Source organism: Choloepus didactylus, chromosome 3 (assembly GCF_015220235.1).
Source record: "Choloepus didactylus isolate mChoDid1 chromosome 3, mChoDid1.pri, whole genome shotgun sequence".
NCBI lineage: Eukaryota > Metazoa > Chordata > Mammalia > Pilosa > Megalonychidae > Choloepus > Choloepus didactylus.
The window spans coordinates 21,748,326-21,774,636 of NC_051309.1; the positions used below are offsets into that span (position 1 = coordinate 21,748,326).

General features: G+C 37.8%; 1 protein-coding gene across 4 annotated transcripts in view; it reads right to left on the minus strand.

Moving 5' to 3' along the window:
- Window positions 1-26,311, minus strand: part of KCNIP4 (potassium voltage-gated channel interacting protein 4) — a 1,211,769-nt gene that overhangs the window by 540,431 nt on the left and 645,027 nt on the right. Inside the window, exon 1 of one of the 4 annotated variants that reach the window (XM_037829497.1) lies at window positions 12,801-12,995. The exons of the other annotated variants lie outside the window; for them this stretch is intronic. Within the exon in view, the coding sequence (XP_037685425.1) occupies window positions 12,801-12,900 (100 nt within the window). The 5' untranslated portion in view covers window positions 12,901-12,995. Of the gene's footprint in view, window positions 1-12,800; window positions 12,996-26,311 lie in introns of those variants that run through there. 4 annotated transcript variants of the gene reach the window in all.

Sequence of the window (26,311 nt, forward strand, 5' to 3'; positions counted from 1 at the left end):
TAACAGATGTATAGCATAACATGGCTTATGTTCTTGGAGCGTACTGTATAAGTGTGTTCACCCATGCGTCTAGTGTGTGTTTATATGAGTATATATATTTACACTCAAGTATATATGTGTACATGTGCATGTAAATCATATACCTCATTGATTTGCACAGCCATTCAACATACGGTTTTGAAGGCAGGGCATCAGAGAGGAGACAACAGATATCTAACTTCCTGCAGACACAAGAAAAATACAAATGTGTGGCAGTTAAAAAATATCTGATGAAGAAATATTCATGCTTGAAACTCAGAATTTAACCAGCAACTTTTATCAGAGTATTTGAATCTTTTACTCCATTATTCCACACACATTATATAGACAAGTTTCAAAACTGTGTGTGTTGCATGAAGAGTGATCCGAGAGTATTTTCTCAACCATTTCTGGTATGACAAATAAACTAGTATTTACATGTGACTGAACAACACTCTCTGAGAAATTTTTGTAGTTATTTTGATTTATAGTATACCACTGTGTCCACATGATTGCAAAATCCAATTTTAAAGTGTGGACCTCTCCTCCTCATCACACAACTGGACAACACAATTCCCTTCAGGTTCAATTCCAAGCTTCTGTGCTTGTACCACCATACTCTCAGCTGTTTGTATCTGTTTTGGATATTTGGAGGTTGTAATGAAACAGATTCCTTCTAATTCTTCCTTTTTTCCCCTCCCATTCATTACTCAATTCTGCCCTTCATTTTGAGCATGTCTGATAAGATATCTTGCGGTTCTGCACCCAAGAAAGTGCAAATTTTATCCTAGTCTTCCTTTAAAATTATTACCATGAATCTCAAAAAGGCATTCAGCACTTCCCAGAAATCTTCTCACATTTGCCTGGGAAATGCACTTCTCCATTGCTCCCCACTCCACAAATGCTTTCATCCTCCACAGCTAATAATCCCACTTCATATTGAGAAGAAAGCAATCAGGCACAAAGTCCCACAACTTTCCATTATGGATGTATTAGCAGATTCATGTCTACGCCCTTATTCTCTGCTTTCCCTCAGGTAAAATACAGGGAAGGAGGGTTCCTGCTGCAATCAAGACTAATTCCTATACAACAGCAGGGAGCAACTCAGTAAGTATAGAATGAATGAATGAATGAATGAATGGGTGAATAGCTATGGATATGAAAGGTTCCATCTGTCCTAATGAGGAGGAGAATTACCCACACAGACATGTCTAGGGCAGTGTCTTAGTTTCCTAGAGCTGCTGTAACAAAGTACCACAAACTAAGTGGCTTAAAACAAGAGAGATGTACTGTCTCATAGTTCTGGAGGCCAGAAGTCCAAAATCAAGGTGTCTGCAGGGTCATGTTCCCACTGAAACCTGTAGGACAAAATCCTTCCTGGCTTTTTCCTAGTTTTTGGTGGGTCACCAGCAGTCTTTGGTGTTCCTTGGTGTGCCAGTTTGGATGTATTATGTCCCCCAAAACACCACTATCTTTGATGAAATCTTGTGGGAGCAGATGTATTAGTGTTGATTAGATTAGAATTATTTGATTGTTTCCATGGAGATGTGACTCCATCAACTGTGAGCGAAATGTTTGGATAATTTCCATGGAGGTATTACCCCACCCACACAGGGTGGGTGTTAATTGGATTACTAGAGCCATATAAAGGAGTTCACAGACAGAAGGAGCTCAGAGCAGCTGTGAGTGACATTTTGGAGATCAACTGAGAGTGACATCTTGAAGTGGAGCTGCAGCTAAGAGGGCCCCAAGAGCAACATTTTGGAGAATACCATTTTGAAATGCAACCTGGGAGCAAGCAGATGCCAGCCACATGCCTTTCGTATTAACAGAGGTTTTCCGGACACCAATGGCCATCCTTCAGTGAAGGTACTCTATTGTTGAGGCCTTATATTGGACACTTTATGGTCTTAAGACTGTAACTTTGTAACCAAATAAACCCCCTTTATAAAAGCCAATCCATTTCTGGGATTTTGCGTAGTGGCAGCATTAGCAAACCAGAACATATGGCTTGCAGCTACTGCACTTCAATCTCTGCCTCTGTTATCACATGGCACTCCCCTATGTCTATGTGTCCCTGTGTCCAAATTTCCCTTTTAGAAGGATACCAGTCATATTGGATTAAGCCCACCCTAATTCATCTTGGCTTCATCTTAATTAATCACATCTTCAAAGAGCCTACTTCCAATAAGGTCACATTCACTGGAACAAGGATTAGAAATAGAACATGACTTTTGGGGGAAAACAATTCAACCCATAACAGGTGGTACTCCAAATCTGTAGCACTTGAGTCTGATCCTTTCTACATAACTATATATAAAACATATGATACATAAATAGCAGATGATTTCTGCCCTGGGCTTACTTCCTCAATCTTTGTCTTACCTGTCTTTTTACACTGTTTCTAACAATAAATGGTTGTATTTACAGAGCATATTTATGAAAGCAATCACTGTTCTTTCCTCTTTTTAGCCTTCACAACTGTGACCAACAGACATATGATGAAACTGAGGCCCAGAGAGGTCAAGTAACTTGCCCAAGGTCATCTTAAGTGAAGAAGGTAGGATTTAAATCCATGCCTGTCTGTTGCAAAATCCATGCCTGCTTTCTCCACTTAGCCATGCTACCAGTTTGCCCCTGGGACATTCTTACAGGCCCAAGCCCACCTGCGTCTCTGAGCCAATGCTGTGGGAAAATGTCATGACACCAAGTAATCTTGTCTTCACTGTGTTAGGCATGAAATCTGGGTGGGCATGCAGAGTGACAGAGACAAGGACACCTTAGTGGAAATTTTATATCCAAACTCCTATCCTGGAGGATTGTATCTTACTTTCTGTGCTACCATCCATGAACTTTTACCCTGCGAGAAAAGGCAAGATCTTCTAAGATCTTGGTTATTTGGGGCCTAAGCATATATAATCTTGGGAAAGGAGTCTATGTTAAAAGAGTGCAAAGTGGCACACCCCAAATTTGGTAGAGAAGTTAATATTTATTTAGAATGCAAATGGGAAGTGGCTAATGCACTTGAGGGACTCTGCAGTTTAAATTTCATTTGTGTCAAGGTGATCCTGTTTCCCACCATGATGACATAGTCCTAAGTAGGAGGTAGGTGCTCTGCAGGTAGACAGCCTGGAATTGAATCCTAGTTTGACCACTTGCAGGTGTGCAATCTTTGGCAAGTGATTGAAGCGTCCCAAATCTATGCTTTCTCATTTGTTAAATCTCCAATTGTAACTTGTTCATAAAACTGCTGTCAACGTAAATAATGCATATAAAGTGCTGACCATAGTACCTGGTACATGCTCAAATGAGCACACAATTAAGGTGTAATTAGCATTATTGGCATCTGATGCTCCCTTCTTGCTCACCAGTTCCAAAGTCGCACTTCTTATATCTGAGACCTGCCCAAATGCCTGAGCACCAGGCATTTGGGATTTTGTATCCATGTCTTCACCATTGTGCTCCCTGGCAAATGAGATCTGGATCCTAACTTCCCGCCCAATGAAAGCCTGCTTCCCGACCTCCCCTGGCCTATGCCATCACGTTCCAGCGTTCCTCACCAGTTTTATCAGAAGCCCTGTTTCTGCCTGTGCACTGGCAAGTCTCATCTTCCTGAACATATGCCAATACAACCAGAAAATAGCAATAGGAGGGAAAAATGTTCATAATATATTCATAAGTAAATAAAGAGCCAGAATTCCTGTAATTATGGCTAATAAAATTATCCTTATGAGATTCTGCAAAAATTAGACATGATAAATATGTAAAATACTTAAGTCCTTGCCCAGAAAATAGTTTATCACTCTATCACAGTTGATGGAATTTTTAAGGTGTCTGTGCTACCAGTTAATTTGGTGATCTCTAGCAAGTCAATTAACCTTTCGGAGCCTCAATATACTTATCCATAAAATGAGGGGGTTGGACAAAAGTCACTGAGATTCTCATTAGTTCCAAAAATGTATCTATTCATACAAATATTTGAGGTATAAGTGTATTATTCTCATCTAAATTTGGAAAATGCTTAATTTTAATGTTTATTTTGAAGCTAATATATGGCAGAGAAGAAACTATCAAAGGAAAAAAACATGACTTTCTTTTTTTGTAACGTTTGCCTTTTCAACTCTGCTGTCATAACACTCAATATCGCAGGTGCTCAAGTAACTGTATCTACTGACTTGTTAAAAATTCCTTTTCTAATAAAGTGTTATTAAGACAATTCACATTGTTCCTAAAGAGACAAGTAAGAGTGGGATTCATAACCCAGGCTCTTTGAACATTCTGGTAAGGAGAGTTGGAGACTCGATCTGCCCACTATGTGCAGCAGGCAGGAGGGCAGAGTTACAACAGGGAAGAGGGATGAATTTTCAGTCTGGGTTCCAGTCTGATCAGGTGTTCCAGATCAAGGAAGTCTGACAAAAGGTGTTGCCTTGATGTCATGGCAGCTGTCTGGGGCAAGATAAAGAAGTGTCTGGGAGTTGATCCCCATGCAGAGATGGACAGGCAGGGATGGTGTGGAACTGACATCAAGGCCTAAAAAAGAAGCCAGAGGTACAGACTCTGTAGAGACTTCCTATCCTAATCCTTGAGTGGCTTCCCGATAAACAAAGAATAACACCAAAGTCCTTGCAATGACTCTGCATGATGTGACCTTGGCTGTCCTTTCCTTTCTCCTTCCACTGCCCCTGCTTACTCTGCTCCAGCTACACCTTCTTGTGTTCCTTGGATACACAAAATACACTATTTCAAGACACTTGTACTTAGTAGTCCCTCTGCCTGGAATCCTAGTGCCCCAGCCTCTACTATGCCTCAGCCACTCATTTCTTCTCAGTATTTGTAGAAAAGTCAGTTCTTCAGGAAGACCTTCCCTGGCCACCCTATCCTTGTTTCTATCCCCTTACCATATTTTGCTTATCCTCGTTGTGCTTGGCTCTACCTACCATCAGGTATATTCTTTGTTTGTCTACCTTTGCCTCATTCCCCAAATAGCATATCAATTCCACAAGGACAGGGATTGTGTTTACTGCTGTATCCACAGGGCTTACTTAGAACAATGCAGGGAGCACAGTAGAGGCACACATTTTTAGCAAATGGATGAATGACTTCTACAGCAATTATTCTGTCTCCTGTAAATTTCTATAACATTTAGAGTTTGAATCTCAAAATTGAGCAGATAAGCTCTGAAAGAATAGAGGTTTTGTTTGCTTTGTTTACTGCTATATCCCCAGTGTTCAGAACTGTGTCTGACACATGAGAGTCACTCAATAAATGTTCTTAAATGTTTATCATGAAAAAAAAAAATAAAGTTCTAGTCTGATTTAAAAACGGAAATGACTGATTATTTTTTGATTATAGTAACAATTAACCACCAGAACCAGTTTTAAGTCCAACCCAATCCATCAATGACAACTTCATATTAGTAACCTGGCTTTGGAAAGCCAAAACCTATATAGCATCAGCAGTTAATTTCTGTTTTTAATGATCAGGGTGATAACCATTCAGGTAACTGCCCTTGTGATATGGACATGTATCTATTGGGTAACCTACAAGCCCAGACCTCACTTGCTTAGAGAGCAATGACTTCAGCTTTTGTTTTGGTGATTGAGTGTTGGCCTGTTTCCTCTGGAGGGGAAGATGATGGTGCCCAGTCAAAATAGCAAATCATGCAAACCATTTACTATGTTCTAGAAAGGGTTCTAACCATAACAATCCAGAAGACAAACAGGAGAGGGAGGTGCTATGATTATTCTGATTTAACTGCTAAAGAAACTGAGGTCTGAGAAGGTTGGGGTGCACACCCAAGGTCAAACAGCTAATATGTGTGACAGCTGGGATTCAATTATTATTGAATCCAATTATTTTGGCTTCAGAGTTTGTGCTCTTAGCACCCTAAGGCTTCCCTGAAAGAACTGAGACACACAATTAGAATAGTTTTATGAGCAAGCTTCATCTTGATGATGAGTCTACTGACCTGTTCAAATGGTCTTCAAAGAATTGCCTCCATCAGACTAGACAGTGGAGGTGAATTTCAAAGAGAGGGGTCAAGGTAGGCATCAATAAGATGACGACATTGGAGCAGAGTGAAGGAAGTGAAGGTTTTAGCTTTCTGCTTATAATAATCAGGGTGATTAGCAATTCAGATAACTGCCCTTGCAATATGTCTATGTATCTATTGGATATTGAACTTAGATCTTCTGGAAATTCATCCACTGGGTCACTGAGCGGCTGTCAGCCTGCAGTGACTCTCTACCACTGAACTTATTCAGACCAGTCATAAAGGTGAAAGACATCACACTTGATTGTCGGGTCTCTCAGCCCTTTTTAGTAGGATTCTTTTTAGTGGGACTGATCTCTAATAATAATGTTTTTCAAGAAAGCAACTTCATCAACAGCTAAGCCTTAGAATCCATGAACTTCGAAGTCATTAGTTCACCTGCAGAATAACTTAGAAGAGACGCAATTTGGACAAGTATTTTATGGAAGTTAGGTTATATCTGACATTTACTTTCTGAGTATCATCAATTAGCTTTTCTCTGCAGGAAACAGCTCTGTCAAGAACATGTCCTTTGGCAAGTCATTTCATCTCTCTGGCATTCGGTTTCCTCATTTATGAAACGAATGATTTGGAACTGGTAATTTCTGAAGGTGCTTCCATTCTATGAAGGTTTGATAAGTCTAAGTTTCAATTATGTAAATTATAGATGTATCTTTCCTTGTCTTTTCCTCTTCTTCATTATCATAGTTGTGCCTCTAGCAAATTCTTCTACATAGAGGTAGAAACAAAATCAGTCAACTTGAAGAAACAGATATTTTTATTTTTGTAGGCATATTCTGTAGGAAGCATTCATATTAGATATGGATTTTATTTATTTGTGAATGTTTTATCTTATATTTGAGTATTTATCTTCTGCCCCCATAGTGGGTAACATTTTTATCAGTTCTATTATAAAGATATTGGGACTAATCCAGATTTCTTCACTTATTCCCTGTGACCTTGAGCAATTATTAATCTCTCTGAAACTCCTGTTTATTCACATTAAACTATAGATAACTTCAATTTTGCATGATTGATTTGAGAATTTCAAGGCATGGTGTAGGTAACCTTCCTATCATCCTGATTGTTTTACAATAGGTTCTCAAGTAAGATAAGCATTTATCCCTCCTTTCCATTCTGTTCCCCATGACTGGAGGCAATCTGTGTTCCTTCTAACTTGATAACTGCAGATTAAGGCTAGAATCCGTGTTTTCTGTTGATGATCCTCCTGATCAAGCCTTAAAATTTCACTAAGGCTTCCATTATACTCTGTGCCAATTTTGGATGCTCTTCCTCCAAAATCCTACTCCAACATAAATCCTAGTACTATCTTTTGCTTTGCTCTTAGACCCTTTCATAGATAACCCCCTCCTGGATCAAGGCCTCATCTCCTCACAGTGGATTTGTGCTGTTTTCTTTCTTCTTTAAAATCATCGCCCCTTCCCTGTCCCATCTACTTCCAGCGATTCTACCTGTCACACAAAGCAAACCAGGTGGACACTGAGCTCATTCTGAGCATGGACAACTACCTTAACTTCTTCTCAATTCTCACCTCACAACCAACTAGAGACTGTGATTTGGCTGAAATTTAATGCAGTTTCATTTCTCTTCCATGATTTTGTCTAATATATAGGGTAGGGACTGTATAATGTCTTTTATGCCATATTTAAAAGAGTACAGTATGAAAAAATATGCTTTTTAAATGACTTTAGTCACATATAGTATGCATTCGAGAAAAACTTTTAGAAGGAATTAAAGGAAACCTGATCTAATGTTTTCTCCTCTTCACCAAATTATTGGTCAATGCCATCAGGCTGTAATGTCTGGGAAAAAAAGATTATAGAATAGGATATGGCATCTCATGGCCTGGGTTTGAATTCCAGCTTCATCACTTACTGTGTAATCTTGAGTCAAGCCACTAGTCTCTATAGGTCTTAGTTTTTATTATCTCTAAACTGGAAATTATAGTACCTATACCTCATAGGACTTTGGTGACAATTAAATGAGATATTACTATACTATACTGTACTATAATATACTATATGACATTATACTATATTCTACTACAGTATAATGCACTTGTCTGGGATATGGGTAATCCTCAATAAAGCCAGATATTAATACTGTTTAGCATTATTTCATTTTACAGATAAAAAATGAGGATTATGAGGTAAAACAATTGTCCAAAATTACATGGCTATTAATAAGTGAGACTGTAACCAGAATCCAGACAGAATTCTCCAGATCCTCTGAACATACTACTTCCTCTTCAGCCAATCCCTTTTAGGCATTAATGTTATTGAAATAGAGTAAATATTTATTATAAGAAACCTTAAATGTCAAATGGTATAGATACTCCCTTTATTCCACTTCTGGTTGATACAAAAAGACAGTAGGTTTGTTTTCTAATATCACTATAAATTATGTTTATCTTTCTTTTTTCAACAGCTTTATTGAGATATAATTCACATGTCATACAATTTGCCCATTTAAAATATATTTTTATCTTTTTTTTAAAATATCGCAGCTTAGAAAGACTGTTGTTATACTCCAAATACACATCACCATTGACATCCCATTTTATTTGGGAAAGCAGAATGTTGAGAGAATTTAAGAGTCTGCTATATAAATTTCAATTAAGCTACTTGAGATGGAAACATAGCCCCTTTCCAGTCATCTCCATCCTCTTGGCCCTCATTAAACATGATGATATGGACACACAATCTGTGTTGTTTTCCAGTTGTCCTAATCAATTGAAATAGCCAACATGTCTACACCTCAGTCAACAGCATAGAAGAGTTAAGAAGTTGGGTTATAAGAATCCAATTCTGTACATATGGTTAATAACTGTTTGGACCTCTTGAGAGGGCTTGGATTATAGTATTATGGATATCTGCTGAATAAATACAAAAGAAATTTAACGCTTATTATAAAAAGCACTTAGATTATCAGTTAATATTTTTGTCTTTTTATCGAAGACAATTACCAACAAAAGTGATTAGTTCCAAGTCCTGTTTGTTAACTGAATGCATTTTTGTGAAATTTTGACTTTTACTAAGGTTGGTGGTAGGGAGATAGATGGTTCTTTCCTAATTCAAGTAACTGCTTCAGCATGATTTAATACATATTTGGATGAAAAGTAGATATTTTCACAGCCTAGTGTTGCATATAGAGATAATGAAATAACTTTGCCGTTGAAATTTGGATTCAGTTTCTCTCTGGAATACGTTAGAAAACCATTTTCATTTTTATAGCTGGAAAAGGGGTAATTTACTGTTTTGAGGTTATAGGAATATTCCAAACCAGCAACGTCTTTACTAAGTAGAGAGATCCTGTGAACTGAAAACACTCACCACTGATATTGTGTGTTATACTCAAAACTTTGTTCAAGTTAGCACTATCACTTGCATATTGACCTGTTTTAAGATTATTTTTCTTAAAAAGAAAACCTTTTGAAGTTTAACTGAATTACAAATAAATAAATAAATAAAGATAGCAAAAAACTGAAGTTCTAAATGTTAATAAATTATAACATGATGTGCTTATTTGTTACTGGAACTCCATGTAAGTTTTAAGAAACTATCATAAGGATGCTAAAAATAGCAGCCCCAAATGTCAAATTCTACAGCTGCAGGGAAGGACATTTCTCTATTCTCTTGCAATACAATGAAACTCTTCCAGCGGTATGATGAATTATCCCCTTATTGAAGAGGAATAAAGATTAGCCTAACTAACAGCTGTCTGCATGTCCAAAGTAGGCCACTGATACCTATTTCATGAGAAAAGACATGTCATGAAATGACACATTTCTTGTGCCATGAAAATTGTCAAATTTTAATTACCTGATAGATTCATAGAATTTCTGAAATGGAAAGCTCCATGGAGATTATCAAGTTCAATTTCCTCATTTTTGATGAACTAAAGAGCTAAAGAGGTAAAGTGACTTATCCAAGGTTTGAAAGCAAGAGAATGGTATAGGAAGAGTAAGAATCTATACTCTCGCTGTTGTTTTGTTGTCTCATGTTAAAGAATGTCACTTGTGAAATGCAACTCTTTACTTTTAGTTTACAAATATATGGCATAGATCTCTGTATAGCATTATGTGTTTATGCACATCATACATAAACTGGAGCAGAAGACCTGGGACATCCAGGATCCAAAGCTGTCTTTTCCAAAGAATAAGAGCCGAAAGTACTCAAAGATAAGCAAATACAAGTATTTCAGACTTTAAGGTTACCAATTTATTTTTAACTACACCTATTTGATACATATTAAAAGCAAGATAATAACTACATTATGCAAACAGAGCATTTAAGTGTCCCTGAGCACTTAATGCATATTGCATACGACTATACAAAAAGAGTCACTACATTTTGAATGATGAATACACTGTAAAACAGTTATCAGGTTAGATGAAAAGGTGTAATTGGTTAGGAAAATATTTCAAAGTCATCCTTATAGTGCTTTAACCTAGGTTCAAATCTTTCTGTTTAATACTCAGATTTCTTTGATAGGACACACATAATTGAGAAAGGTGAAGGAAACCATTATCATTAACTTATATATGTAAAATGGAGGGGTGGAGGGGGGGAGCCTATGCGAAAAGAAACCTAAATAAAATGAGCATCAGTGTTTTTTTTTAAGAGGGTTGTAAAAAATCTATAAATATGCTACTTTGATATTAAATGTTGTTTATCATTAATGTCTTTTCATTAATTAAAACTAGGCTGTGACATTAGAGTGGGCACATTCTGATCTATAGATTTAAACTATATACAATGAGGTAAAACATATCAGTTTATTCATTTACTTTATCTCTCCAGTTGAGCAAAGTATGCAGCCAATTTATATCTTGTTTTATGACTCACTCTAGAGATTTCATTGCTTTCCATCTCTATTAACTTTTATGCATTAAATATAATTTGTCCATAATGTGATTATCAACATTTTACCATTCAAAAACCACTTTCTAAAAATCTGAAAGTCAGATATGGATTTATATTGAAGTTTATGAGAGCAGCTTCTTCCGTAATATTACTACAATGTTGGCCTAGAAAACGCTGATACTGTAAAATATGAGAAAGAAAATACTTATATGGATAAAAATCAGTGCAGTTTTAAAAATTAGTAATAAGGAAAAATGGAAAACAAAATACTTTCCAAAAGGTTAGCAGTCCTTAAAAGAAGGAAATTATGTTTTCATTTATGAGAATGAATGTTTGTGCCTCTGAAACAAACAAAACCAATACTAAAATAGGTTTCATCACAAATTTCTTTGTAAATGCACTCCAAATAAGAGTTTAAAGAAGGGCTACACATCGTACATGAAATAATGTAAAACAATACCTCAACAGAGCTAGTGATTACAAACTACTCCAAGTAATTGCTGCTCTCAGAGAGAATAAAAACCAGTGAACTAAAATGGGAGGTCCCAATCACATTCGTTAAGTAAAATAACACACATTAAAGAATAGAGAAACCAAATTAAATTATTGGTTTCCTGGCAATGCACAAAATCAAGTCAGTTTTAAAGAGCAGTCACCACTTCCAGGCTTTATAATTTATTATCTTTTTAGAACTACAAATGTTTCCAACAGAGAACTGCAAAAAGAATCCTAAAAACTTATTTTAAGATTACTTTGACAAACTCTGCTTTCTGACCTTTCCTACATACCCAGTGAGCTATAAATGTAGGTTTCTGGTAACCTACATCAGAGTGACACACTTAATTTTAATTTGATGTTTGCTTTTCGTAAGTCTTATTTATGTCACTTTTGGAAACCATTCTCTGGAGGACTGGGTTAGTTGTGGCTGTACATGCATTTTGCATTTCCACTCAAGTTTAAAATCTGAAGCAAGAAGAACATGAAAGCATAACTCCTTCAAACATCATTGAGGAATGCTTTAAAATTTTACTCCGACAACTTTAGAGAAACAATGACCAGCCATATGCAAACGTACTCTCAAGCATGTTCTGGGCAATGAAAGAATAATAATCTATATTTACTCAGATTCTCAATGAAAAAACTCAATTCAGGTCAAGATGCAAGCAAGTACACACCTTACAATTAAAGGACGAGGTTATTATTAAGGAGAATAGGAGAATGAGCTTCTGGTGAACGTATAGTAACACTTGGTAAACAGCAACACCGTGAAAAGCAATTGTCTATTTGCACTGTATGTTCAAGTCTGTCATATGCATGTGGGTTGGCAACTCTTCTTGCCCTTCTACTCTCGGTTGGTTTATAAAATAGGTAATATTATAAATCCTTCTCAAGATGAACTTATAAAAACATTATTATTCTTAGGCTCTGATCTTAAACCGAATCTATTTCAATGAATGCATTTGCATAGCAAGGAAAAAAGTGTACCTTACGACATACCCAAATAAAAATTGCTGATAACAACAAAAAAGGGAGATTAGATAAGACAATCAAACATCAATAGGGACTAAATGCTATCAGATTAAGCAGGCATATCCGTTATAAACCCTTTATTCCATCGGTTTTGGTTCTAACACTAGGAGTTAATGTACTTCTAGTTTTACCATTCTTTTGCTGTGAAAACCTCACTGCAACTTACAAAAAGTTTATTTGATTAATCTTTCATACCCTGAAAAGCCTGCCTCTTTTCAAGACCATCACAGAGCAATGTTAGTGTGATCTCATTCAGCTGCCTGTTACATTTGCTTAAGAAAATTTTTATTGCAAAACAGAGAATGATTAGAAGTCACTAAAAAGCACTCCCTTACCTTCTAAACCTGCTTCAATCAGCCCAAACTGTTCCAATAATTTAACAAAAAGCACAATGACGATCAGAACTGCTATCATTTCAAGCCCTTCCAAGTTCATGGTCAGCTAGTCATGGTCCGACTACAGCCACGGAGAAGTGTTCCTCGTCCTGGCTTTCTTTGTAAAGCCATTAAACTACATTAAGAAGGCTACTGCTGGAGAAGGGGAGGAGGAGAGGCGATGAGAGAGAGAGAGAGAGAGAGAGAGAGGAGAGGAGAGAGAGGGATGAGAGAGAGGGAGGGAGAGAGAGAGTGAGAGGGGGAGACGGGAGAGGGACAATAGAGATGATAGAGAGATAGAATAGAAGAGAGAGAGAGAGAGAGAGACAGGAGAGGGGAAGGGAGGGAGGACGGAGGAGGAGGGAAAAGAGGAGATGGAGAGGCTGGGAGAAAGGGCGTGAGGGAGAGAAGCAGCATTCATCCTGTCTACTGTAGCAGAGGCCAGCAGTGGCAGCCGGATCAAGTCGGGCCTGTCACAATTATCGGCTTCCACGTTATCGCTCTTGCACAGGGAGACAGCCACGCATGAAGTAACGCGCAGATCATCCGAGGGCCTAGGCGGTCACCAGGAAGGTCCCGAGGAAACATGATGCGCGGCAGCTCAGGCTCGGCGGCCCCGGGACCCCGCGCGCCCGCACCGCGCTGCCGGCGGCTTTGTTGGGCTGGTCGGTTGCCTTGGAAACGGAAGCTAACCAGGGCTGGGCGGCTGCTGCCAACAGGGGCCAGGGCGCCGGATGGTGAAACAAGAAGAAAAACCGGAAAATGCCCAGAGGCGGAGTGACTGCTGGGCTTCAGCTGCTTCAGAAACATTGTTTACTAATCAGGGAAAGCAAAGTGTGGATTTTTTTTTTTTTTTTTTTTTTTTTTTTTTTGTCGGAATTAGCAGGATGCAGAGAGAAATGAGTTTAAGGGACTATTCGTTGAATATTGAATTTCTTCTTTTCAATTAGTTGCATTATTGTAATGTTTAGTCTTAGTTATTGTGAACTAATATTCTGGTTTGAGTGGTCACTAACGTACAGTTTCAAAGCGTGGGCAAGATAAACTAATTAAGTACTCTACATTTGCATAATATTTCGGAGTTGACCAGCTACTTTTTTATGCATCGGCTCATTACCATTCGATGCACCATAATATGTACTTCCCAACGTGCACCTCTATGCATGTTTTAGTTTTGTTTTGTTTTGACTCATGTAAATTTGGAGCCATTAAGAGTTTGAGAAGAAAAAATAATCATTCTGAAGCAAAACTTGCTTGGAGTTTCTCTCTTCTACAACAGATCAGGCAAAGGCAGAGCAGTTTAGAAAGCAGACATCCCGTACTTTTGGTTGACTTTTGAGGCAGTAGGGTATAGTGGTTGAGAGTGTGAATTCTGGAGACAGACTGCCTAGATTCAGCTCTAGGACCTGTCAATTACTTGCTGTGTAACCTTGGGTAAGCTACTTAACATCTCTGTGCCTTCATTTCCTCACCTGTAAAAAGATGATGTTAGCACATAGCTCTCTTCTGATCGTTAAGGGAATTAATGAGGGGTGACACACTGTGTGTCCATCACTACCTAGTTTTTACTCTGTCACAAATCTCTCCATGCTTTACTCCATAACTCACAGGGTGGCCAGACTAATTACTCTGCAATGCAGCTCTGATCTTATCTTTGCCCTAATCAAAGACTTCCCAGGGTTCACTATTTGTCTGCTGTATAAGGTCCATGCTCCTTGGAAAGCATACTGGTGTCTCCATGATGTGGTACCAGACTGCAGATTTCACCAAATCGGTCCTATTTCTCTCTGTACATTCTACCTAACAGCTCCAAATTCATTCCAGGTTTCCTCATCTACAGGTCTTTGTTCAAACCACTCTACTTCCTCACCGTCTCTGCCTGTCAAGTTCCTTGAACACTTCCATGAAACTTCTCCATCAAGAATTGAATGACATCTTTCCCTCTTTACTGCTTTTGTAATATATTGTTTTATTATCGTGCAATGTATTATAGCCACTTTTGCACACATCTTTGGAACTATAAGCTTCTAGATGGCAGAAATCATGCCTTCCTTATCTTGATATCCCCATAATGCCTCCATGGAGAGCACTTTGTGCTTTATGGATGCATGGTATAGATATTTATTGGCTAGTAACAGTCAACACTAATTGGATAAATAACACATGCTAGATGCTTTACATACAGTGTTTTCTTGTTTGTTTGTTTTGTTTTGTTTTGTTTTTCTATTCAACCACTCTGAAAGTAGGTATAATTAGCCAGGAATTACAGAGGAAATGCTAAAACTCAGAGAGTTTAAGCAGCATGCCCAAGGTCACACCACCAGTGAGTAGTGAGGCCAGGATTCAAACCCCCATTTGTTCAACTCCAGCCCATTATTTCTTCCCGTTATTCTACCTGACTTTAAATGAATAAAAAATCCAAACACAGGCACAACTACTTATCAACACAGGAATGAAGATTACAACTCAAATGATGACCTTAAACTGTTTGGCAACATTCTAACTAATCCCTTAACCCCAGCAACCTTGGAACACAAAAAATTTTCAAACTAGTGTTTAATTGAATTCATAGATCTCCCTTCCTGCTGATACACAAGATTATTACTACTTAATCCAACATCACCTCTGTCTCCAAAGGGGATTTTTCTGATATTTACTGCAGACAATTCAGTAAAGCCCTTCCTCTTGCCCCATAGAGAATGTCAGTGCTCAGATCCTTCCTGTTTTCATTTAAAGTTGATGTCATTGGCTGAGAAACGGGTGTCTGCAGGTAACTCCCAAAAAGCACCACATAGGAGGCTTTCCACTTTGCCATCGATGTTAAAATTACAGGTTCCCCTAGGGCTGCACTGTTCACAGGGCTTGCAGGTTTTCCTTTCAGATTGTTTGTCTGCCTCATAAGCTCAGGTCTTTGCTCCCTGTGTTGGATTGTTTATCCCAGATCTCCCCATGAATAAGTGACTTCATTTAGGTTGTGGCAATATCCTTATCACAGACAGGCCCTTGCTAACTGTACTATCTAGAATAGCACACTTTTCCCTGACCCTGGAGACCCTATTCTCTAAATGGGCGTTATTTCCCCGCAAATCATTGTCACTGTCCTGCCTTGGTTATTTGCTTAACTAATATCTCTCCCTGCTAGGATATAAGCTCTCTGAGGGCAGAGATTTTTGTCCTTCTTGTTCACTGTGCCATACCCAAACTTAGAACAGTGCCTGGCACACAAAAAGCAGTGACTGGTTGTGGAATGAATAATCAGACTGATATTCTCGCCTTCCCTAAAATGCTACCTGCTCTCTCCCTGATCTGGCAGGACCCAAGTCCCTGGAATCTGAAGTGCCAGTGTCTGTGGACTCTGGTGAAGTTTATGCACACAGAGGAAGCCAGTGGCAGCAGGCTGTATTCTTGGAGCGTCTCTGGAAGTTAGGCCCTGTCCACTGCATGCTGGAACATCTTGGCTGTATTCTTGTCTCAGGGTTTAATTAAGTGGGATTTGTGCTTCCTGCTGATGTCATCAATGAAAGCCAAAAAGATCTTAAAACCATAGATATGTATGATGAGAAATACACTCCCATCCCTTGATTTTCTGCTGAGAGAACAATGAAGTCCAACACAGTGACTTAGCCAAAGTATTAGACTCTTAGATTCACAGCTTGGATTCAAACTAAAACATTAATTCAACACATTTTCTTCCTACAGGACTCAACATTTCCTTTGTAAGACAAACGCTAGAGTATGGTACAATAGAAAGAAGAGACCTGGGCACTGATGCCAGATCTTTGACCTCATTTAAATTACTTAACTCTTTTAACTTCTGTTTCCTAGTCTTCAAAATGAGGGCAGTAAAACCTCCGCCAGTGGGTGTAATAAGGATTAGGTGCAATAACACTTGTGATTGCACATACTTTGCCAAGCATCATACTAAGCACAGTGACTGTGACTCCTCACCATCATCCTTTGAGCATGGTAAGATTTTCTTTCTCATCTTACAGATAAGGAAACTGAGGCTTGGGAAGAGTTATTAAATTACTGAGTGTCTCAACACTTCAAATGACAGTCAGGCTGACAGCTGCACATTTGACTGTTAGATGATGACAATTCTCATGTGGAGTACTTAACAGTGGCCAATTATTTACCAAGCACTTGATAATGCAGTAGATTCTTATTACTTGCAGTAGTTATATTCTATAAAGTCACTGTGAACAATGAATTAGTGAATACTGAACCATTGCTTCCATGGGGGAGATGCAGGGCTAGGTGCCTGTAAGCTTCTAGTCACAATGTTTTCACCAACTGCTCAATGCATAAACTTGTTTTATGTGTGTTTCCTTTTAAAAATGCCTTATTTAATATCTATTGTTGATTCATTCACATTGAACTCATGGCCAGTGGCACCGTAACTCATGCTTGAAGGCATCATATCTAACAGTGTATTTTCTCTGTAAGGCACATCATAGCATTCTTGTGTTTAGGAACACTACACAGCACATCAACATTACCCTTGGGGACTACTTTAAATGGAAAAATTACCAACAAAAAGCACAAAAATGTGATAAACATGGCACTTTTTTTACAGCTATGAGAGCTGAAACAAGAAGGCAGTGTGTCTCCTCGTTTGACCTCAGCTGGGCATATGCATGTCAGGTAACTCAAATTTTTGCTGCTCCACATATGTGCACATATGAATGATCATCAGTGTACAATGAGTACTGATTTGGGAGTTACAAATAATTTGTATTGAATAGACAAATTCACAAATATGGAATCTGCAAATAACGAGGATCCACTGTACTTCCCAGCACTAACATATGATGCCACATGGATAAGTAACCAATACTTTTTTTGTGATTACAAAAAAAGATTGTTGGCTTCTTCTGGACTGAAGAGATTTCATACACAGGGAAGTTTTGTGACCTTACCTTTGGGAGGGGTAGAAGAGGGAAGGGATGGGTAGGAGGTTAGTGTGAAAAAAGAGAGGAAAGGGTTGCTGTTTTGTAATAGTTTGCCAAATTCTGCTGCATTATGTCCTCACAAGAAATTAATAAGGAGGGCTAAAGACAGGTTCAGGCCTCACCTTTTAAAAGAAGGTCTGGCAAAGCCACTTTGGGATTCCTTCCACTCTGGCACTGCAGCTACTTTACAATTATTCTTTGCTTGTCCCCAGAAAAAGGAATGCACATAATTAGGAACACTCTCTTGCACTTCAGAGCATATCCCCAAAGTGAAGTTTATTCAAAAGCACCGTTTACTGGCAGGAATTAACCCATTTCTGCTTTGTTATCAGTAACATAGATTTTGGAAGGAAAACAATGTTTTCTTCCAAATTGAGACATGATGCTGCCTTTTGATGAAACTTGGTCCCATGGACCTTAGTCTCAGTGCCTCAATCAGTTGGCTGGGTCAAAAACTAAACTTCACCCAGTTTGTTTCTGATTTTTCATTATTTATTTAGCTGCTAAATACTTACTGATGCATTAAAGGCCCACATAATATGGCTTTATGCAAGGTGGTGTGAGTAATAAAAAATCCTTTGCCAAGTCTTTGGATAGCTTGAAATCTATTAAAACAAAATTTAGATGCTAATAGCTGGTTTTTGTAGAATAATCACTATCGGACAGATAATGGCACTAAGCATTTTATGTGGAGTCTCTCAGTACATCCTCACAGAAACAGGGTGAGATAAGTGCCATTATTATCTCCATTTTACAGGAGAAACTGAGGAATGGAGAGCTTAATGGATTGAACCAAGAAATGTCCTACCCATGATTTAAACCCGTATTTGATGCCAGGGAATATGATCAGAGAGTGCTTTAGAAAGAATCACAAACAATTATAATACCAGGAAGTATGTGATAAAAGCCTTTAAAGAAATATGGAAAATAACACTGGAGCAGGAAGATCCCATTTATGCTTTAGTTGCAGTGGAAGATGGGAGAGTGAAATCAGGAGCAGATTTATAGTGAAGATAGCATTGGGCTTGCACCACACGGGTCTTAGGTGGTTATTATTAGTACATATTTTTTTTCCATAGGAAGTGGAGAATAATAGTAATCTTGCCATAAAATCACTCAGAGCCTGGAAACCAGTCAAAACCAGTCAAATGGCTTGCTAGGGTGCCCTGTGGAGCTTCTTTCTCTCATTTTTGGGCCATCTCCTTTTCTGACATACAAAATGAGCATCAGGGGCTTGTCTCTAACTCACTCTCTTCCTTTGGAAGTTGTATATAAGAGTTGCTTAATTCAATCTTCTGAATGAATAAATAGGGAAGATATTTGGTTCTTCAGCACACTCTGAAACTGCAACAATCAGGAAGACATCAATCAGAAATATATTTCAATAATAATGACCCATATTTATGGAAGGGCCAGTAGTATAATACGGTGGTTAAGAGCTCGGGCTCTAGAAGTAGACTTCTTGGGTTCAAATCCCAGCTCCTAGAACTGTATGACTTTGGGCAAGCTGCTAAGTCAAGTCATGCAAAGCATTTAGAACAGAGACTGTCACATTGTAAGTACTCAACAAATGGTAACTAATATTATTACTTATCAAGCCCTTGCTATACATCGAGTGCTGTTATAATTGCTCTACATGAATTATCTGAATAAATCCCAGAACAGCCAATGAAGGAAGTACTATTATTATTCCCAGCCATCATGTGGATAAGAACCAGTACACTATCTTCAACTGAATTTGGATTATAAAGAAAACAGATTGCTCACATCTACCCAAGGGGTTTACCCCATTGTTCAAATGCTATAGGAAAACTTGATACATTTATAATGACTTGGCTTTGAAATTGCCATTCTTACGAAAAATGAAATCTAAGAATCCATGTTGCAAAGAAAAAAAGTGTAAATAGCATTAAGATAACTGTTCTTGGCATTGGTTTATGAGAATATCTTAGTCATCATCCATTCTGGAAAAGCACACAGACTGAGTAGATGCAATGAGGTGTTAGCATGGCATTACACTCTAGACTCTTCTCAGGTTCAACTGGGTTTTCAAAGATTCTTGTCATCTGCTAAGAAAATCCACCTTCAAGAACATATTCCTTTGCTTCATCAGTCTCAGTGGTCTCATCCATGAGTCACACTCAATATTCCATGACTAGACAAGATTCTCAATGGTAAGGGAACATCACTGCACCCCAGTTTCATTCACCTAGGCTGTCCTAAGAAGGAATAACAAAGGCATTCTGTTCAGTGGGTGCACAATAAGCAGTGACTCAGAAACACTTTGAAACGGTATTTTTGTGCATCCTTACTGGATGGAAGATAAGTGATAAGTGGGAAGATTGTAAATTGTAGCAATAGTAACCAGCACTGAGAAGATAAACAAAACTGGCTAGTATACATATGTATGTATATAAACTGGTGGTGCTGAAACATCACTGTGCATCGGAATCACCTAGGGTTCTTCTTAAAAATGTGATCCTCAGAGACCTTCCCCCGAGATTCCAATTTCATAGGTCTTATGTAGAGCACAAGAACCTCCATTTTTTTTTAAGCATTCCAATGATTCAACACAGAAATTTTTTGGACCACACTGAGAGACACAGTCCATTAATCTACTCAAACACCCTCACTCATAAAATTAACTCACCCTCCAGGGAGACCTTCCCCTGCTTATCAAAAACTAGCCAGAGTCACACATTTTACCAATTTGATATGGTTAAGAATAGATGGGGACTCTATTAATTTCTCAAACTTCTCCAGAAAGCTTTTTTTCAAACAGTAGTAAAATTAAAACAAACAAAACTGTGAATAGATACAAGTTTCCATCCTGTGATTTCAAAACAATTTTGGTGATTCATTCCCTGAACTCAGTGAGCTTCAAATACAAACTTAAATGGAGACAGGGCTTTGAATCATTCCACACTTTTCTGCAAGACCATATATCCTATCTCCCATGCCAAATCCGATCTGTCCCCAGAGCATCCTTCTTTTAGCACCAAATGTAATCACTTAGAGCGACGGACAATACTGATATACAACCTTCATAATAACCAAGAAAAGTAAAATAAACTGCAATTGATGGATGCAAATGTTGGGAAGTATGAAGCTTATTTAGATAAAGTAGATATTTCAGTTTGAAATCTAATTAAGAAAACAAAACAACAGCTACATGGAACTCTTTCATACTACTCCACTGGGGCTAATCTTTATCTACATCAATACTATAAAAGTAACAAAAGATACAAAGTTATCTGATGCATAATTCATTCATTTTGAACTTGTATAGGACTCAAATAATTGAAACCGGATTATTTATGTGATCGTTAAACCCAGGGGCAATTTCTACAGATTTTAGCTCTGCTTAATGGAAATCTTAGTTGCAAATATATATTTAGCCAGATTTCATTCCAAAACATTGTTCCTTACAATAAATTATCCCTCATTAAAGTTGACATGTTGTGCTTCCTTACTGTAATAGAGTGAAAAATTGTTTATTCTCTTATTTTATTGCACAAGAGAAATACAAAATGTATGAAAAGTAATACATAAAAACCCCTTTTACAATTATTCATGCTACTCACATTTTGTAGTTTAATTACTAACAACTCTAACTTAATCACTTGTTAATAACTCTGATTTTCAACAGGAATATTTCAAATATAATAGCCATGATAATTATATCATTCTGGAGTCAAATTTTGAATAATAATTAAGCTTATGTTTTATTTAAACAATACATGCAAGACCTGCCATTAACAGGACCACAGTCAAAAAAAAAAAAAAAAATCACAATACAATGGAAATACATTTCATTGAATAACACACAGTGACCTCAAAGTGTTAGAGATGAACTTTTGTGGATAACCGAGAGCATGCTGAGTTAAACTTATTTATACTTAGAGCTAGGAATAGGCTAAAATTTTTTCATAAGGTTATCAAAACAATCCAGCCAGGCATGACCTGCTGGTTTGATAATTAAGGACTTCACCTTAGTAGGTATAGTAGTTTTCTACTGCTCTGTTACAACTCACAACTAATTTAGTGGCTTAAAACAACTCAGATTTATTTCAGTTTGCATGGATCAGGAGTCTGCATATGGGCTAGTTGTGTGCTCCACTCAGGGTCCCTCCGCTTCAGTGTCAACTGAAGCCATGATCTCACTGAAGGTTTGATTTTTCCTGGTTGCTCACAGAATTCATTTCCTTGTTATTTGACTGAGGTCCCTGTTATCTTGCTGGCTATTGGACAAGGACCACTCTCAGCAACTAGAAGCTGCTCTTGGGTCCTTGCCATGTGGTCACCCCCACAATGTGACAGTCTGATCTTTTAATACCAGAAGAAAATCTCTCTCAAGTTTCAGATTCCTCAAAACTCTTTTCAGGAGTCACCTGATTAGGTCAGACCCACCCAGGATAATCACTTTTTTATGAACTCAAGGTCAACTGATTAGGAAAATTTAAAACTCTTTTCAGGAGTCACCTGATTAGGTCAGACCCACCCAGGATAATCACTTTTTTATGAACTCAAGGTCAACTGATTAGGAAAATTTAATTACATCTGCAAAACCCCTTCTTCCATATAATGTAGCATAATCATGAAACTGATATCCCATAATATTCATAAGTCCCATTCACATTCAAGAGAAGGGGATTATACAGGGCATGAACACCAGTGGGTGGGAAACTTGGGGACCATCTTAGAATTCTGCCCACAACTGTTTGTTTCTGTGATAACCACTGAATAGCCTGGCAAATGTACTGTGGTCATGTGAGGGTGAAATAGAACTCAATTTTATGCCTTTTCCAAACTAAATCTGGGACTTGACCCAGCATAGAGCTATTGGGCATTTGGCTGCTGAATGCACAAGAGCAAACAGAAAGATGTCACCTCTCAAAGTGGAAGCTGTCTACAAGTCACTCATGATGGCAAGAGGAGGAGCATGGCTAGAAAAAGCCACAGCAGCATAGGGATGCTCTGGTTGCACATTCTGGCACTTGTCTGCATATTGACTGTCTAGTTTCAGCCACTGAAGTGTAAAAATCAGAGCGAACTATCTAGAAAGGGTGGGAATGATCTAGAAAAGTATTTTGGGGATGTAGCACCATAGTTGCCAGTTTCCATTAATTTCAGAGCCCAATCTTTCCTAGTTGTTTTTTTTTTTTTTTTTGTGGGGTGGGGTGGGGAGGATGCTGGAGTGGGTTGTATTTTTGTTTTGCCTGCTTCTTGTTGCAAGGGTAACTATGACCTAGCTCTATTCTCACCACAGTCAGGACTGATTTTATGAATATCTCTTTCATCTCCAATCCCATCACAGTAGTTTTGGTGAAGACACTGCCTGGATACAAATCCTAGCTTCATGACTTAGTGGATGGGCATCCTTGGGGACATACCGTCTCTCATACTTAGTTCCATAGCTACATCACCTACAAAATAAGGGTAGCAATGACATCAGATAGCATTGTTCTTTGGTTGGAAGACTCAAAATATGCCAAGACTCAATATGCCAGAGCAGTACTAAGTAAACAATAAATGTTACTACTGATATGTTGTAATTATTATAAGGTCATTATGGTTATTTTGCTCTCAAGTTGTACCCAGAATCTAGAGCCATGTCTGGCTCAGGACATCCTCAGCATGTGGTAAAGAGCGAAGCATCTCTTCCCCCTCTTACCTACCCTCAGTCTACATTGTTGCCAGAGTGATGGGAACATGCCTTTCTCAGCTTCAATTTTCCTGGTATCCTGTTGATTGCAGAAATTTATAAAATTAGAGCGCAGCAGGGAAAAAATAACTGGAAATCATACGTCTGATAAGGATTTATTCTCTGGAATATACAAAGAACTCCCACAACTCACAACAAAAAAACCTAATTACTCAGTTAAAAGATGGGCAAAGAATTGTAATAGACTTTTCTCCAAAGAAGATACACAAATGATCAATAATCATGTGAAAAGATGCTCAATATCATTATCCATTAGGGAAATGCAATTTGAAGCCACAATGAGACACACTTCACAAGAACTAGAATGGTTATTATTGATTAAACAAAAAATAACAAGTGTTGATGAGGAGGTAGAGAAATAAGTATTCTCATACATTTTTTGTGAGAATTTAAAATGATGCAGCTGTGCGGAAAACAATTTTGTGTGTCCTCAGAAAGTGAAACGTAAAAATACTGTATGACCCAACAATTTTACTTCTAGGTATCTATCTAAAAGAATTGAAAGTGGAGAATCAGGTAGATATTTGTACACCAATGTTCACAGCAGCATTATTCACAATAGCTAAAAGGTGGAAACAACCCAAGTGCCCATGAGCAGATGAAAGGATAAACAAAATGTGGCAAATTCATACAATGGAATGTTATTCAGCCACAAAAAGGAATGAAGTGGTGAATATGTACTACAAAACAGATGAATCTCGAAGATGTCCTATTGACTGACAAAAGCCAGACACAAAAGGACAAGTATTGAATGACCACTTATATGAAATACCGAGAATAACCAAATTCATAGAGACAGAAATATTACAGGTTACCAAAGGTGGTGGTTGGGTGTGTGTTGTGGAGAGGGGGTAGTTATTGCTGAATGGATACAGAGTTTCTGTTTGGAGTGATGAAAAGAGTTGTAGTAACAGGTCGTGAGAACAGTATCACAATATTGTGAACGCAATTAATGTCATTGAATTGCACACATGAAAGTGGTTAAAAATGGGAAAATTTGTGTGGCATGTAAGTCACCATTATAAAAGCTAAAAATACAAATCATAGCAAGATATATAGAGTCCTTTCCTGAAATACTGCTGTAGCTAAAGTGCCAGGTTGATTTTCCCAATGCTTCCTTTGCCTTCTGAGAAATTCTTATCCATCATTTATGAATCAGCTTAAATGCTTTCATCTTGGTGGAATCTTTCATGAGGCCCTCCCCTAACCAGATACGTTTTATCTCTTTCTTCTTTCTGTTTTAGACTTACGTCTCCTCTAGAGCCTTTCAAAATATATGAGAATTCACGGTTGATGTAACTATCTCGTCTACGAAACTGTGAGTCCTGCAGAGGAGGAACCATATCTTATCTTTCTTCCTCAATACTTATCCATGTGCTTAGAATATGTTAATTGTCCACTAAATGTTGAAATAAAGAAGGGAGGGAAGGGAAGGAAGAAGGAAAGAAGGAAGAAACTAATGGCAGGTTACCTGTAGGGCACAAGGAGGACTTAAACCAGATGTACCACCCTCCACTAAAGAATTACCATACCTAGAATCGTGCCATAAAGATTTAATTTTTCACATTAAGCATTACAGGTGTCCAGGAACCACCTTAAGTTGTAGAAAACATTAGTCACTAACACCTTGAGATGAAAGAGTTCTGCCCATCAATTTATTGCAAAGAGAGTGAGAAAAATTGGCAATTGGAGAATTTGATGCGTGATTGCACTATCACATGAAGAAGGAGATATGTTAAGAGCCCATCTCTAAGCAAGTTAAAGTAAGAGGAATCAACAGAATATCTAACTGAACTGGAAAATCCAGAGTGATTCTTAGACGATCTAGAGCATTCTAAGACAATTGCTAAAATGCAAAACTGTGCTTTCCCTCCCACTTTCTATTCAGTGTTTATTCAGTATTTTCTTGAAATAGTAGTTTACGGACCTCAGTGATTGATGCAGCCTCCAAAATTACGGAATCAATTCTACAGAAGTTGGCCTCTGTGCTGGGAACAACTAGTTCATGGTTTTACATATTGCCTTTCTTTGCGAATCCAAAATGCCTTACATGGCATTCTCTTAGGTAACATCAATTTGTTCTTATAACCTACTCAGAGCTCCTCACTCCATAGGTGGATATTCAAGAAATTTTAGGAAGGTTGTTCTATGTTCTTGTGGGATGGATATGCATCTTATTAGTAAGTGGAAAGCTTGGCATATAGTTTGGGGTATCAGATATCCAAACAGATTTTTCAATATCTTGTATTTGATCAAATTGTCAATTCACAGGCCAACTGTCCCTTTTTCCATAATTTTTAAACTCTTAATGATTTTTAGCATAAAGTTAATCAACACATTTTGAATAATCAACAGACAAGTAATTTTGATTAATTAACATGGAAATCATAAGACATATCTGCTTTTAAATGTTCAAAACACTTTTAATCATTTTTGAAGGTTTCTTTCATTGGAGTAAAAGGTAATAAAATTCACAGAGGGAAGTAAATGCAACAATATGTATTTACATCAAACCAGATTGCTTCTATTTGTTTGTTTTGTTTAAATAATTAAATAGTTTCAACAACCTGGTAAATAAACAAACTCTTATCCTCATATACACATAATGTGACAAGGTATGGCAAAAAGGAACAGAAAGAGCAAGCGTATATGTGTGTATGTTTACCGTAAGAACTTGTATAGTCAAATAGGTCTTCTATCATTCAGTGAGGCCAAGTTGGGACCATACACAATGGTTTTGATGAAGCTGTTTTTCTTCAAACATCTCTGGAACTCCCCCTTGGGAATTGCCAAGA